At 46.0% G+C, this 16,814-nt stretch overlaps 2 protein-coding genes and 1 non-coding gene across 5 annotated transcripts; 1 reads left to right on the forward strand and 2 right to left on the reverse strand.

The window, feature by feature from the left end:
- Nucleotides 1-6,281: 6,281 nt before the first annotated feature.
- Nucleotides 6,282-6,354, reverse strand: trnak-cuu (transfer RNA lysine (anticodon CUU)). The gene has a single exon. It is a non-coding gene; the product is annotated as a tRNA-Lys (tRNA).
- A 402-nt stretch (nucleotides 6,355-6,756) lies between these two features.
- Nucleotides 6,757-9,812, forward strand: crebl2 (cAMP responsive element binding protein-like 2). Of its 2 annotated transcripts, XR_011603543.1 has the most exons (4): nucleotides 6,757-6,978; nucleotides 7,702-7,899; nucleotides 8,240-8,736; nucleotides 9,184-9,812. XR_011603543.1 is itself a non-coding variant. In XM_070992403.1 (3 exons), the coding sequence occupies exons 1-3, from the start codon at nucleotides 6,964-6,966 to the stop codon at nucleotides 8,393-8,395; spliced, it is 369 nt and encodes a 122-aa protein (XP_070848504.1). In that variant the 5' UTR covers nucleotides 6,757-6,963; the 3' UTR covers nucleotides 8,396-9,812. The 2 variants fall into 2 exon arrangements, 1 of the variants encoding a protein (XP_070848504.1); XM_070992403.1 differs by having other exon boundaries at nucleotides 8,240-9,812.
- Nucleotides 9,813-10,022: 210 nt separating this feature from the next.
- Nucleotides 10,023-15,790, reverse strand: gpr19 (G protein-coupled receptor 19). 2 transcript variants are annotated; one of them, XM_070992137.1, is made up of 2 exons: nucleotides 15,560-15,790; nucleotides 10,023-12,419 (listed from the first exon to the last, which is right to left on the reverse strand). In XM_070992137.1, exon 2 carries the CDS (start codon nucleotides 12,391-12,393, stop codon nucleotides 11,116-11,118), a length of 1,278 nt encoding a protein of 425 aa, XP_070848238.1. In that variant the 5' UTR covers nucleotides 12,394-12,419; nucleotides 15,560-15,790; the 3' UTR covers nucleotides 10,023-11,115. The 2 variants fall into 2 exon arrangements, with proteins under 2 accessions (XP_070848238.1, XP_070848239.1); XM_070992138.1 differs by having other exon boundaries at nucleotides 15,299-15,604.
- Nucleotides 15,791-16,814: the final 1,024 nt, after the last annotated feature.

Consider the following 16,814-nt stretch of genomic DNA (forward strand, 5'->3'; position numbering starts at 1 on the left):
TGAACGGAGACGCCCCCGGTGGACTCTCAGGGTGTCTTTCATGTCAGTTTCTGAGGCTGATGAACACAGCGCCACCTACAGTCACAACCATCATGTTTCCAAACGCCACGGAAACAGCGTCTGCTAACGAAGCCGGAGCTCGTCTCAAACGCGAAGCCGAGCGTCCTCACTTCCTGTTCAGCGTCTCACAGGCTGACTCACAGCTCAGCAGCAGGAAACTCCCTCATTGTCAAACCTGCACTTACAGTCGACTACGACACCGAGAAAATCCCCAAACATGTCGGTCCTCCAGCGACACACACACACACACACACACACACACACACACACACACACACACACACACACACACACACACACACACACACACACACACACACACACACACACACACACACACACACACACACACACACACACACACACACACACACACACACACACACACACACACACACACACACACACACACACACAGGTCACTGATCAGCTGTTCTCCAGCTCTGCACTGAGACTCTGTGTCTGTCTTCACGTCAAACTAAACTTCAGGTTCAGTCCTGATTATTGAGTGAAGGTTCGTGGAGACAGACGCCGACAGAGGAGGAAGAAGAAGGTGTGATGAAGCTTCCAGACAGCAGCTGGAGCCTCGGGCTGCGTCTCTAACATCATGTTCCACTTCACACCGTAAACCAGAATAAATGGGATTCAATTATGCTCCTGAAGCCGGGACATTCCTCTGCAGACATCTGATCTCAGGAAAATTATGGGCTGCAGAGAGCTGCGAGCAGACAGCACCGTGGTCTCACATGAAGACGTCTGCGTGGTGTCTGACGGAGGACACGGAGGGTGACGGCTTCGTCCAACGCCTCAGGAAAACCACGTGACCTTTGATCAGCTTCAGCTTTGTCTCTGAGCGTCCTTCACCGTCACAGACAGGAGACAGACTCGGCCAAGGTCTCAGCAGGTGAAAGATTAATTCAGTTTGTCTTCAGCTGAGAAGTGAAGACAGAAACAGCTTCATGTTGCTCAGCTGCCAAAGAGACCACCGCTCACGAAAACACCTGTCTGGACTGCACAGGTGAACAGGCTGACTGGAAATGACTGATTCTGGTTTGATGTCTGGAAACGTGGTCAGAGGGTCTGATCCACGTCAGCTCGATGCTGATGAAAGCCAGGACGTTCAGACGAGACTCAAAACATGTCGAATCACATGTAACTCAGGCGAGTTCACGGAGCTCGACGCGTTCTGAAGACGAACGCTTCTGACTCAGAACATTTCCCTCCAGCTTCCTCTGCAGCTCGTCCAGCGACTCAGCACCAAAATCCACTTTATGAACACCTGAATCTACAGACTCGCTCGTCTCTTTCAGACGTTCTAAATTACTGCAGAAACACAGTTTATCTCCCAGCGGTTCACAGAGGAACCAGCTGGTCTGGATCAGATAAGGTGAGCGGGCCGCTGATTACACCTGCAGCAGGGCGGGGTCGGGAGTCCTACCTGTCAGCCAACGGCAGCCAAAGGTCAGCTCAGAGGATTTTACCCCATCTCTGACATCAGAGACAGACGAGTTCAACTGGCACAGCAGAGGCTGAGCTCACCTGGACCGAAACCAGGAAGGACACGACGGCGAGGTTAGAAAGCAGGAAGTGACACTGACGCTTCAAAGAGACGCCACGGAAACCACGAAATAAAACACACAGAAACAACGACGACCTGAAGTCTCTGAGGGGGCTTCCTGCAGCGGACCCCTCACCTGACACGAAGAGGCCCCCACCACCATCATTTAACATAACACAGTTGTGTGTGTGTGTGTGTGTGTGTGTGTGTGTGTGTGTGTGTGTGTGTGTGTGTGTGTGTGTGTGTGTGTGTGTGTGTGTGTGTGTGAAAGACACACAGACCTGCAGCACACACGGAATCAATGTAACCTGGTCACTACCTCTTTATAGAGTCACGCCCCCCTCACACCCTGCACTCTCATTGGCTGGCTCTCTGCAGACACAGACACACACCTCACACACACCTCTGTGCAGGTGTACACACTGTTTCTTAGGAAAATCCTGCAGAGCTGACTTTAATGGTACAGCTCCACCTGAACTGAGCAGACTCCACCCGTGGATGGAGACCAGGACGTGATTGACAGCTCCAGATCACACACTGATGAGGAGGCAGCTTCGTCATCAGATGCTTCACACAGCTGACGCTTCAGACGTTACCTGCACCACCAGGTGACGCTGAGACAGCATGTCAGAGCCTCCGTCTGGATGTGCAGACATGTTGTCAGCTACGGTTTGACTCACTCGCTCGCTCACTCGCTCACTCGCTCACTCACTCACTCACTCACTCACTCACTCACTCACTCACTCACTCACTCGTGTTGAGGCTTGAAGCCGACCTGACTCACCGCCACTGTTCAGTTCAGCGTGTGTGCTTTCTTTATTACCAACATCAGCTGTGAACACATGAACGCAGACGTCAGAAAGCTGAATCCACGACAGGTCTGACGGTCACTAACAGAAATCTGTAAATATGAACTGAGTTATTGATGAAGTGACGGACAGAAGACGCCTCGCTGAGACGGTGGAAACAGCACGACGCTCAGCCCACAGCTGGACCTGGTCCCTGACAGTCTGGGCTGAAGGTGTGCAGGACAGCTGTGCAGGACAGGTGTCCCCGTCCCCCCGCTGGTCCCTGAGGGGAAGCGGACCAGCCAATGAAAAGCAGCAATGTGGTCCAATATCTTGTTTCCTTCCAGCGAAAAAGGGAAGAGGTTCAGTTTACTGCGCTGGCCTGCAGAGCAGTACACGAGCTGTGTAACTGAACAGTACTTGAGTACTACATGTTACTGCGTCAGAGGGTTCAGAGCTTTCCCACTTCCTGTCTGTGGCTCTCAGCTCATTGGTCCCTCCTGAAGACTTCTGGATCTTTAAAAATGAACTTATCTGCTTCATGAGGCTGAAAATACATCCGTGAAGAAGAAGTTCAACCTGCTGAGGCGCCGCGTGGCGTCCATGATTCTTCATCACTTTAAAGTGAAGCTAACCGACAGTCCACAATCCACCAAAGCCTGCAGGTGAGCTCTACCTGATCACCACGTATGACGACACGCCACCACACTCGTGTTCACACGCACATTTTTAACGTTTGGCTCTCAGTGACCTTTAACTCCCCTCGCAGGGAAAAATAAAGCCATCAGTTCTCAGAGCTGAGCGCCGACTTCCTCAATGAGCCGAGAATAAAATGACAGGATGCAATAAAGTGTCAGTTAGTCATGAAGCGCTGCTGAAAACAGGCCAAGAGTCTGTCTGATCTGATCTGGCGTCAGCCTCCAGTCACCTCACGTACGTCTGAACTAAACCGCCACCGCAGCAGAAAGTGAAAGAAAAGACATGGACGGACGTTTCTGTCTCCAACCAGCACTTCAGTCCTCAACATCAAGTCTGCAGTTTTTGGGAAAAACAGACGGAAATATGAGCATTTTAACAAAGACATGCGTCCAACGTACGTCTCACCTTTAAGGACATCTTTCCTGGACAAACCGCACATGATGACTGATGTCATTTACAGCTGATACGACCAAAAGTCTGTTTGACCCTTGAATGTCCTTCATTCTCCATTAAATCAAGACACAGCATCGATCAAACATGAGCGTTGGTGTGGACTCTTCAGGGTTTACTTTTCGGTGTTTTGGCTCCAGATGAGGTGAATCTGTGAAGTCTGTTCTGTTCATGGTTAAAGGATTATTATCGCTGTGAAATGATTGTGATTAGTGAGGATATATTAATATATATATATATATATAATATATATTAAAGGTCATCTTTCCTCCAAAGGACACGAGCATCTAACCGAGCTGTCAGAGACGTTTTTTGGACGTCATCTCCAAATGTCTCATTTTGTTCACGCGACAACCCAAAAACACAAAAATGTTCATTTTGTGTGACAGAAAACACAGAAAACCTGAAAATCAATGAGTACATAACCTGATTTGGGACAGCTTCTACACAAAAGCATTTCCTCTAATATTCATCAGAGCAGTTAATATGACAAAAAGTGGTAAAAAATTAAGGATTTTTCTTTGAGGTGTGTTTGGAAAAAAATGTAAAATGTCTGTTTTCACCTCTATAGATGTTGCAGTATTTTTATCAATGAGATTTGGAATTGAATGAGGGTGAATTTAAGGTTTGACTTTAATGTCGGCCAACAAAAAGTTGCGTAAACAATAATCAATAATTAACGAAGCGAGTAAATTGAGTTTGGGTCAACTTCAAAACGGATTTAACTGCTGTAATTTAACTTTTCTGTTAACTTCTAGCATTAAATGAGGAGTCGGCTGAGCTTTTAAGAGGATTTCAATCAGATTTTCTTGTGACTTTCATGACATTTGTGATGAATTTTGACCTGAGGTGAAAAACGGAGCTGAGCAGTAACGTTACAGTCACAGAGCGGATCTACTAAAAAGTGCTTTTCTTTAATGGAGTTTGGCACTGCCGAGGACAGAGGACAGAGGTTTGACGTCCTGTCCGTAAAGTAAAGTTGTCCTCCGTCTGAATGAGCTCAGGACTGAAGGAGGTGAGTCTGGAGGAACTTGTTCGTGTGTTTGGGCGACATTTTCAGATGTTACGTTAACGTTAGCTCGCTGTTCTCTGACATTTTGTCTGTCTGTTAACGACCGACTGACCGCCAGGCCGAGTCCCGTGAAAACAACCACAAAAAGCGACATTTTCCTGCTCCTTCCTCCAACACTCACACACCGTGTTACCGTCGTCTTCGGCGCACACATGAACTTTAACTTTAGGCCCGTTAACGGAACTTTAGCAGATGCTGATTTACACTTGAACCGTAAACGTCGGTTAACTCACCGTCTGAAAACTCGACGTCAAAAGTCCAAACGGCGCTTCAGCCGTCCGGACTGATTTAAAGATGGAGTCTGACTTGATGTAGCGGTGAGCTTATCGGCTAATCGGAGAAAGTTGGGGCTGAAGGGAGAAGAGGGTGACTCGGCTGCTGAAGTCCTCCTGCTGCCATAAGAGATGAGGTCACTGCGTTAAAAATAAAAGCATGTCGTCATTCAAGCTCCAGTCAAATGAACTCAACAGGCGGCTTAAAGGCGCAGGCAGCCTCACGCTGAGCCGACAGAAAATCAGGCGGTTCAAACCAACCGTCAGCTAGGCTTAAAGTACGGAAGCCTGTTAGTGCCGGAAGGAAACTCATTAGTCAAACGTTAGGCAGTGGAATGTAAATAAGTATACTTAATGAAATAGAAATAAACTGGAGGTATATATACTTTACTTTAGTATTTCCATGTCACGACTATTTCTATTTCTACAAATTAACACAAGTAAATACACTTTTATGATTATTATTAAGAGCGATGAAACTTTGGAAGATTATCATTTGCTTTGACTCCTCTGGACTGCTGAAGCCTCATATTAACCTCAGATAAAGTCTAACATTAAGCACATTAGACTGTTGAAAGAGGCTTAAAAAATGAAACCCGTCTAGGTTTTGTGAATCTGTGTTTTAATTATAAGCGTCGTCACTGTCACTTGTTGATCCACTTTTTGTAATCACATCGCTGTTCAAATGCACTTCAGCGCATATGGTCTCCATTGAAATGATGTATGATCGGACATGAACGTATCACCATTGAAATGAACTTCAGCACATATGAGGTTAGTTTCCCTCCTGAGCCTGCAGTTTCAGGACGGCGAGCAGTCTGAGGACAATGGATGTGATGAAAGCAGAAGAAAACTGAAAGGTTTTTCATACTGGAGCAATTAGCATGCATGGTTAACTCAGACTGATGAGTGTGGATGAAATGATCAAAGCTCAGAGCCGGGAGACTCCACCGTGCTAAAGCCAACATTAGTCTAATAACAGTCTGCAGGAAACACAACGTGTTTCAAGCGTGCTTTAGACTTACTGAAGTGTAAAATGTTTTTATCAGCTCGGCCTGTGTCAGGAATGAGCTGCAATCTGTGAAAGACTCACTGTTTTTTTACATGAAACAAACTGACAAACAAATAAAAAACAACAACAGCACTGCGTGTTTAAGCGTCTGCAGCTTGTTTGTGGTCCAAACATCCACAACCACCAGTTCATCTCTGTACGACCGCTCATATCTCAGTACACTACTAACATGACATATACGATGGTGCTTGATTGTCTGTGTAAAGGCTTTGTGTTCTGTGATCTCTTGGATTTATCATAATCACATACAAACCACAGGTTCTGTCGCCTCTTTAGAGAATATTGAACTCAGGTCTAAGAAAATGTGCTGCGCCCAATGTGGGGCTCGAACCCACGACCCTGAGATTAAGAGTCTCATGCTCTACCGACTGAGCTAACCGGGCGACATGCACATATATTAGCTTTCATTGTCGATCTGTGACGTCAGCAGTGCCTGCGGACACCTGGTTTCAAACAGTGATATGACAAGTTCACCCACCGATGTGTGGCACAAAAATAAGCTGAACAGTACATTTGTCCAAAAGAAGTAGAATTTTGCTCTGATGAGGAAGTTGTAAAGACTGTAAATGAGTATACTGCTTTTAATTTCTCATTTCATTTTCCTCCGTTTTAAATTTAATTTAAAGAATCATTTATGATGTGTTTTTGTTCATTTTTAACACGGTTACTTTCACCGTTCTTCCGCTGCTCCTGTTAGCCTCCATCACTGTACACTGTACTTCATTCGTTTAAATAAAGATTTTTTTGGAAAAAGAAAAAATATCGCAAGCACAGCTGACGTAACCGCGTTACGTCAACAGGAAACACGATGTAAACAGAAAAACAACATCACGCTCGTTGTGTTGGTTAGCTTTTGTCCGTGTTGCTCGTGTGATCGCGGACAGACTGAAGTTTGTGTCGTCAACTCTTTTACTGTCGAGGTTTGTCTCGTATCATCTGACTGTAGCGGAAGCTAACGTGAGCTAGCTGCCAGCACGGTAGCGTTCACCAAAATGGATGATAACAAGGTAAGATGCTAACGGCTGCTGTGCGAGGAACCACAGCTAATTTACAGTTTATTCTTCGTCAGCACGACGTGAACGTCAAGTCAGTTTTCAGACCGGCTGTAAAGTCAATAACTGTCTTCAGGTTAACTAGCCTGCGAAGCTAGTTGTGGTTCAGTGTGTACGTTAAATTAAGCTAACTAATGCTAACTAGCTAACTGTAAGTAGGCTAGCTTGTGCAGTAGATAATAGATATCATAACGTGTCTGTGTCTCTCACGGTAAAGCTACTGCCCAATTTAGCTACTTAAATGTTAGCTAGAACAGTTTGATTTTAGTCCTTTTGGTGGGCTGATAACACGAAACTGTCACGGTGCTTGACGGTCCCTTTGTCCTCTGTGTTCAGACTAACTGCACAGTAGTTTTCCATGACTAATATGCTAACTGAGCTAGCTGACCCTCACTCGTGTCTACTAACCGCTCAGGTAAACACTGACCTGCAGTCAGCCTTCCACCTGTTTCAAAGCACTGGAGTGAGTCACAGAAGGCTATCAAAGAGATGACGCAGCTCGATGGTAGGACAGGTAGACTGAACAGGTGATGAGAGGACAGGTGGAGAGCCAGCAAATGTTTAGTCCTACCTCAGATGATCTGATGGAGAGGGATATTCAAACTTGATGAAGGCTGAGAAACTCACCCCGATCAACAAAAAGTGTTTCTCTCAACTGATAAATGACTGTGTTGTCAGATGGTGGCTGGTAAAGTGAAGAAACCTGGAAAACGAGGTCGCAAACCTGCCAAAATCGACCTGAAGGCCAAACTGGAGCGAAGCCGGCAGAGCGCCAGAGAGTGCAGAGCGAGGAAGAAGCTGAGATACCAGTACCTGGAGGAACTGGTTTCCAGTAAGGAGAGAGCCATCTGTGCCCTGCGGGAGGAGCTGGAGATGGTAAAGAAACTTTGAATCCTTTCCCTCAGACTTCGATTCTGAAGCCTGACGTTAAGACTCATTTTAATGTTTTAAACCCTCAAATAAATTCATTGTGACTGCAAACCTTTGTAAGCAGGTTGTTCCCCGTTCTTTGAAAGAACATTAATGAATCTTAAAGTTAAACATGGAAAATTAAAAATCACTGATAAGATCAATAAAACGTGACCCAAAACAGGTTGAACCTTCACGCCGTCTGTCCACGTGTTCGGCACCGTGCGCTCAGCAGGCCCGCCCCCCTCAGGTGTTCTTACTGCAGGTGATGGTTTAAAGAGTCTGATGCCTGTTTTTTCTCCTCCAGTACAAACAGTGGTGTTCGGCCATGGATCAGGGGAAGATCCCCTCAGAGATCAAAGCTCTGCTGACCGGAGACGACCAGAAACTGCCTCAAGGTGGCAGCAGCACCAAGACGTCCAAGAACAGCAAGAACAGCATCAGCAGCAACGGTCAGGGCTAAGGAGGACAGAGACTGACGGTGCGTCCCTCACCTCCAATCAGCACCGACCGACCCGCGGGAGAGCCGACGTGACGCACAGGAACGCGTGGACTGACCGGCTCGCGTCCTTTCTGTCCTCCGCACTTCCTGTTCCAACATCTAACCTTCATCATTTAATGTGACGTTTTCAGTTCGCTGCTTTCAGCTCAGTTTCAGCTTCAACATGAACTCATTTCCACAGTCTGTCCTCCATCAGGTGGTTTCTGCTTTCTGTATATACAATCAATCAATCAATCAGTCATCAATCACTATAAATACTTTGCTTATGAAGCAACGTTATTGTCTGTTTACAGACCTAAAAAGCCTCTGAAGGATTTCTGCGTCGGCTCTTCAGGCCTGAGAGGAACTTTAACTGATTTCTGTCGTCCTGCAGAAACAGGAAGTGAACTTTAGGTGTCGATGTCGTCTGCAGGTACTCGAGCTGTTAAACGACATCAAACCGCGTTTCTGTGGTTGAAACTGAAGAAGTTTCAGCAGCAGAAGCTCTTCAGTTTCTGTTTGAGTGTTAGTGCTTCATTAAACGTTCATTCCAGGTTGTTTTTGGTTCCAAAAACAGGTAGAAGTTTGAGAAGCAGCTCATGAAAGCTCAAAAAAGAAGAATTATGTTTTAATACAAAACCACAAATTGTTTCCTGTTTGAGCCTCAAACAGAAAAGTCAAACCTTCAGCCGGAGCTTCAAACGCTGCTGTCGACCAGCGAAACATCGAAGAGTTCCTCACTTTGACTGAACTTAACGTGTCCGACGCAGAAATCCTTTGGTTTGGTTTGAAGGTTTCAGACAGAACCTGGTTTGAACAGCGGGGACGTCACAGGACGGACTGATCGATGGCAGGTGGACGGACTGATGGACAGCAGGTGGATGGACTGATGGACGGCAGGTGGACAGCCGGTTGGACGGCACTGCTCTCCAGTGATTCTTTAAACAGTGGTAGAAGCAGAAATGGCGTCGTGGCTCTGCAGTATGTTTTCTAACGTGCTGTTATAGCATCATCACAAAGATCAGAGCGCCGTCTCTGCGCCGTCTCCGCCCGTGGATCCGTTTTTCTATCTGGACTTTTTATGGACTCGGAGGACGCTGCTTGTGTTTGTCAGCTTTCGTTGGACTTCGCTCCACTTTGTATTTTTGCTCATAACTTTTGGCGTGATGATGAATTAATCAGCTTCACTGCAGCTTCTCATTCGTTAGTTCGCTGCCAATGTTCTCTTGCGTTTAACTTCCGACCAATGAGGTTGAAGCTCTGGTTTGGTCAGTGAGGAAACTCCTCGTGAAAATTTGTGCACTTTGTTGAATTTGGCAGAAGCACTTTGTTAGCTGATTGTAGGTTTCAGTGATGTCTGTGTGTTTGTTTCTCAAAGGAAATAAAAGTGTTGACTGACTGATGGAGCCTCATTACCTGCTGCAGAATCCACAGACAGCCACCAGGGGGCGCTGTGGTGCAGATCCTGTTAAACCTGCTGCTCAGAGATCAGTTTAATTTCATGTGAAAGTAATTTTATATTTACTCCAGATTCAGTGTAGAAAGGCACATCAGAAGAAGAAGAAGCATGTGGATAAAAACTGAAGTGACATTGAGACAAGTTGCTTTTCGCTGATTTTACTGAATATTTCAACTGATAAAAGAATAATTTATTTGCACGTAATGCTGACAGAGTGGAAAACATGGGAACCACACGTTGGTGAGGATATGTGTGACGTGTTTTGACTGATTTCACTTTGGAAACATGGACCTTCACCTCACATTTCATCAAACCACGTTTGTCACAGCAGGCGACCTGAACCCAGTGTTTCTTTACCGAACCTGAACCAGACTTTGACCACAGTCCACCTCCCAGGACCACGGTCCTTCCCTTTCTTTAGTGAAAGTCGTCCAAAACTGATCCAGAGTTTTAAAGAGAATGAGTTTAATGAATGAATGAATGTAGGAGATTTCTACAAGTTATAATCTTTAACTCAAATCTTCTCCGTGATCGAATGTTTTTTTTCTTTTGCCTTTTCTCTTTCTTTTCAGACTTTCAGGTCCATCTAATCGACCTTTCAACTGCTCAAAGTCACCTGAAAATGAGCCTGATTTTTACTTCTGAAACCCTGAAAACTCCTGTTTCACCTCCCATGATGCAACTGTGCAGTCTCCATTGTTCTGTATGAGACAAAAACTGCGAGCTTAATTACACAACCTCAACAAACTGCGGCTTCATGGCTTCGTTAGCTAGCCAACTCGACGGTATTCTTAATATAGCAAAGCACATGATGTCAATGCTAATAGCCACTACTAACGTTAGCTTCTACCACATACATGACTGCAGCCACTCATATGCATTTACAACAGGTTACTGACAGACCACCACAGACTATGGTTAGCTAGCTAACAGGCTGACATTATCAAAACACAAAATCTGATGCATCAGTGACAAAACAATCCATCGAAACAGAAAGAGACTTTCAGATCTGAAGTATAAAAACGGCTAGCTGCTCACACAATATGGCTGCCAGAAGGTGTGTTACATCAAAAAAGCCCTTTATGCAAACTGAGCACATCCGTGAGCTTCTGTCTTTGCTGAAAATGGGGCTAGCATGTTTCAGCTAGCTCACATGCCAACTTCGACGTTGTGCTGTTGAAGAATAAATTTTCGGACTAGTCCATTTTTATATGTTTACAGTTTTCAAACCCTCCAAATTCACTTAGACAAAAGTATTTGGAGGGTTGGCGTTAGTGGGCCAGGCTACCTTCTTTTCCTTCGCCTCTCGGTCAAACGTGTCATAAACCGAGTCCTTGGTGACCGTCTTTGCTTGCACTGGGATGTCCACCACCCCAACGTAGTTCTTTTTGGCCATCCGAGAGCTCGCGGTGATGGTATACGCATTACTGCGGTAGCATTTCATGGACGACATGCAGAAGGTCTCCCTCATGCCCCTTCTGAAGTTTGCATTATAGACAGAGTACAGGGTTGGCTTGGACGCCGTGGAGCTGAAGGAGATCCAGGCGATGGTCGCGAAGAACAGTAGCCCCCGCCTGCCGGGTCCATCAGTCTCCCTCGGGTGCCACAGCTGGGCGATAAAGAAGGGCGTCCAGGTGAGGAAGAAAACTGAATTGAGCATGAGGAACATCTTGATGGTCTTGACTTTAGTCCGTGGGACAATGTTCATTGTCCGGCGTACGGTGTGGCCATCAGCGCTGATCCTCCAGATGTAGCGGACCACCCGCTGGTAGAATGACATGATCAGTGCCGCTGGGACCAAAAAACCAAACAGGAGGTGAACTGCAGCGTAAGCTATGCTGCCCCAGGTGTCTGGAAGGAAAAAGTCACAATGACTGCTACCTGTGGATGTGGAACCATAGAAGAAGAGGCAGGGTGACACAAAAGCTGCATCAAACAGCCACGAGGCCAGGATCATCTTCTTTGCTTTCTCTCTGGACACCTTGAAGCTGAGGGGGTAGACAATCGTATAGAAACGGTCTACAGAGATGGAAAGCAGTACATAGACCTGCACGCCGGGGCAGAGGTGCTGCAGGTAGCGGACAGCCTTGCAGGCAGCGGCGCTCAGAGGCCATCGTCCCGAGGCGACCTGCAGGAGGATGAAGGGGGCGCAACCCAGGCTCATGAGCAGGTCCGCACAGGCCATAGACACCACAAAGTAGTTGGTGGTGGACTGAGTCCGGCGGCTCCGGTGGATGACCAGGCAGACGAGGGCATTTCCCAGGATGGACACCAGCCAGAGAACCCCAAACACCAGGCCCAAGACGGCAACCTCGCCTGAAGTCAGCTCATAGGAGACGGAGGTCCTGTTTGGCTGGCCGGAGGACGAGCCCTCGAGGCAGCAGAGCGGAGTCGTGGGTGAGGTTGCCAGGACAGTCGAGTTTTCCCTCTCAGAGTAGTTAAATGACATCTGATACGTGAAAGATGGAGAGTAAAGGGAGGGATTGACACCAAGTGTGTTTGATGACCGGGCATACACCATCGCTATTCTGCTGCACCGGAGAGGAGCTGTGGAGACAAACACAGGCTCGTTAGCATCATCACTGGCACACATTCACAACCACAGACCGGACACCTTCTGCGGCCCTCGGCATCATTGTATGTATTCTAAGAGTGCATCCATCCATGCATGTGGGGGGTTTGCTGGGCGATCCTTCGCTCAGGTGTGCTGGTGGACAGCTGGTTAGTCGATCGATTGGCAGGTGGGTTGGTTAACTGGTTGCTAAATGCTAAAAGACGCCTGGTGAAGATGCTTTTCCTGTAGCTCTGATGAAGATGTACACACCCTGACGGGATTGTTGCTAATGAAGAAAGCACTGACAGACAGCGACACGCCTCAGCAGGATGTTTAATATCGGGGGAAACGTCTGATGAAGAAGTAGTTCCACTCCAGAAATCTCACCTGAGGACATTAAACTGTCAAGAAACTGAACTGTTTACACTTTCACTGATCTCCTGGAGACAATTTGAGTTTCAAAACAGGAAGTAATGTTTCCATTTTGAAGCTCTCAGTGCTCGAACAACGTCCTTCAGAGCATCCCACCAGTGACCAGTGAATAAAATCACCTCAGCAGCAGCAGCTAACTCACTGCTGCCACTGATTTCATTAATCCTTCACAGGGATGCAGTTCAGTGTCTGCAGAGATCCTGGTCTCCTCTGAGGTCCCCATTAAGGATGTGAGGAAGCCCATGAGGGACACGCTCTGTTTGTCGCTGCCTTCATGTTCCCTCTTAGCAACCTCAGCCACCCCACCCGATCCGCAGGTGAAGCAGTGAAACCAGGATCACACTCAGGTACTTCAGCCAGACAAGAGGAGGCTGGCTGACAATGATAATGACAGAGCGGATCAATCGCTGCATTGATTCAGTCCACAGACGCAGTGAGGTCAGAAACTCAACAATGAGAGCACCTGTACCAACAGGTGAGCGAAGCGCAGTTCAGAGGGAACGTTAAGACTTAAAGATGAAAGTCAATCAACTCATCAGTCAATAGAAAATGAACTGGCGACAATAATTTCAATCATCGTTACAGATTCTGTGCTTCAGCGTCTCCACTGTGAGTCATCAGGTTAGATTGAGTCCAGAAATCAATCAATCCTGTAAAAAACGTGAAACCTGTCAGACGCTTAAAGGCGAAAACGTTCTGCGATTCTTTGTGATCCGACGAATCGTAAAATCTGCGTTTTGGTGAAACTGACATCAAACATGAGCTTCAGGTCACTTTACGGATTCCTTTGAGCAGCAGCTCATTTAAAAACCGTTTTATCACTTTTCCCTCCGACGGATTTTTACGACGTTTAAGACGTACGACAAACAACTAACGTTTCTATCATCATCATCATCATCATCATCATCATCATCAGATCCATCATAAAACAGAACGCTGGGATCGACGGGGTTAATACAGTGGCCACTTTATTAGGTACATGCTAATGCAATCCCACCACTCCGTTCGTGTGTCTCACAGTTTAATCTGGAAGTTGTACTCAGTGTGTTGATGTACTGTGATGTACTGGACTGCAGTACCATTACCACGTATGACAGGTGTCTCAAGTATTTTGTCCACCCCATGCAGCCTTCAGGAGGGCAGAATATTGGAAACACCTTTCAGTGTAATGTATTCCAGTACAACAGTACCACAAACTACAAGTACTCAGATCCTTTATCAACAGTAGTAATACCACAGTAAAACTACCACTGATTAGTATTATTGTATTTAAGCAGTAACGTGAACTATAACACAGTATTTCCCTCCGATACACTGTTGACTAAAATCAAAGTATTAAGCAGAAGGAACAAGTACAGCACAAATACTTCAACATAAAGTACATGTAAACGAGTAAATGTACCTGTTACATTCTACCCATATATAAAATCTGCAGAGTAATTGAAGTAACTGAAGCTCTCAGGTACATGTAAGACAGTAAAAAGTACAACATTCTACTGCAGTTGAGTACACATATAAAGTACATCAATTATTATTTTGGTTAATGGAGTTATTGACTGATTGTTTCAGCACTGAACAGAAGTAAAGTACTTTAAATTAGTACTTCAGATTACACCACTGTACTACATACAGTACAGTCAGATATTACTAGTAGTACTGTTTGATTATGAGTCCGACTGAAAGAGACAAAACATGTTCAGATGTTACAGCTGCTGATGTTTGAAAGCAGCAAACAAACTTCATCAAAAACACCTCAATCATCTGTTTATCTGCACAGGATCCACAGAGATCCTCAGAGATCCACACAGATCCACAGAGATCCACACAGATCCACAGAGATCCACACACAGATCCACACAGATCCACAGAGATCCACACAGATCCACACAGATCCTCACACAGATCCACACAGATCCTCAGAGATCCACACAGATCCACACAGATCCACAGAGATCCACACACAGATCCACACAGATCCTCAGAGATCCACACAGATCCACAGAGATCCACACACAGATCCACACAGATCCTCAGAGATCCACACAGATCCACACAGATCCACACAGATCCTCAGAGATCCACACAGATCCACACAGATCCACACAGATCCACACAGAGATCCACACACAGATCCACACAGATCCACAGAGATCCTTTAGGATCATCGTGCTCTCAGTAGTTAACCGTCTTCGTGGAAAAATACTGAGTACTTTCACCTCAAACTGAATATTTTCAGATCTTTTGAATTCACTAAGAAACACTTGATCCCGTGTATCTGTGTGGTACTGAAGGACAGTACTTGAGTAAATGTACTTTTACTGCAGCCTCCTCATGTACCTGCTGGAAAACAACACCTGGAGCTCAACAAACCGCGTTTTCATGTAATCTGCAGATCTCAGAAACACACGTGATCAATAAGATCGGATCCTCTGAGCTTCACCTGCAGCATAAAAGCATCTGACCGTCCGAAGGATTCACGTCGAGAAGCAGATAAACAAACGGTGATGGAGGCAGAGTCCGGCCTGTCCAACATGTCTGCTCCGCATCTGATGCGGGAGCGACCGCAGACCGGGACCCGCATCAGATCACCGCCGACAGCCGCTTCATCTAACGCTCCGTCTGCCGCGGGTCGGAGCTCGGACGTGTCCGTCCGTGAGGCGCGTTCATCGGCTGAAATGTGTGTTTTCAGAGGCGGACTCACCGGTTCAGAGCCGAGCAGGAAGAGACGCTTCATGGTGCGTTTCTCCGTGATTGAGAGCGGCGGAGGAGGAGGTCCGTGAAGGCAGCACGCATCATGGCTGTGTGCTCGTTTGTCCCTCTGTCCACCTGTTTGTCTTTTCTCTGTCCACCTGTCTGTGTGTCTCTGGGTCGGAGGACAGATGAATTTAAAGTCAGTGATGAAGTGAAGGAGCTTCAGTCATCGAGACACTTTATGTCCACAAAATAAAGGAGAATAATTAAAAGAGCTGAAACTCTTTGATCTTTTAACATCTGATCAATCTTCACATTTTCTTCTCTTTAACTGTTGAGCTACAAACTAATCAACTCATAAATCAACCATTAATCATTTATACTAACATCAAATAAATGTATGAAAGTCTAAAAGTATCAACATAGAATTGAAATTCTATTCATTGATAAAATTAAATTATTAAATTCTTACATTGTTTGATTTATGGTGAATTTTCTTTTTGACATCAGCAACATGCTAACTGCTAACATGCTGCTAGCCTAACAAACAGATCCATCTATTGATTCTTTTAGCTCACAGTTAGCATGCTAACATGCTAGCAGCGTGTTGTGGTGCCACCCTGAGGACAAACTTCACATTTTAATCATTTTAATCAGGTGTGGTGATCGTTGCAGCCTGTTGGAGGCGCTGTGCTGACCTGCAGTCAGTTTTCACGTTTTATTTCTCGACTCCTCTTTATTTTGAATGTTTTAGTTTGTTTTTTACTGTCGTGAGTCTGACTGCAATGATCAGTTTATTCTGCTTCATCACAAATTAAAAACTCTTCATCAGGTCACCTGAGGACTGAAAATCTTCATCCTCATCCTCATCACAGGTGAGTCTTTGTCCTCTCAGATGCTTGTCTTCATGGACTGATTCTTCTTAAATTCGTCCTCCTTCTCTGCGCTCGTGTCTGTGCTGCTCTGAGCCGATAACATGTATTGATGAACAGTTATTGATCAGTTCTTGTTGTTTCAGTCAGTTTTCAGCTTCTTGCTTCTGCTGCCTGCAACATGTCCGCTCTATAAAAGGAAATGATGTCGTCCATCTACAGTCATTGGTCTGATGCTGACGGGGGTTGCTGTCGCAGCATGTCGCCATGGCAACCACAGCAATGAGGAGACAGTGATTTTCCAACAGGCCCGTCGCCACGGGCAACCAACGACGATGCCGATGGGAGGGAGCAGAGACGACAAACAGAGACGAGAGGACAGATCTGCTTTTC

This window comes from Chaetodon trifascialis, chromosome 22, assembly GCF_039877785.1.
Source record: "Chaetodon trifascialis isolate fChaTrf1 chromosome 22, fChaTrf1.hap1, whole genome shotgun sequence".
Taxonomy (NCBI): Eukaryota; Metazoa; Chordata; class Actinopteri; order Chaetodontiformes; family Chaetodontidae; genus Chaetodon; species Chaetodon trifascialis.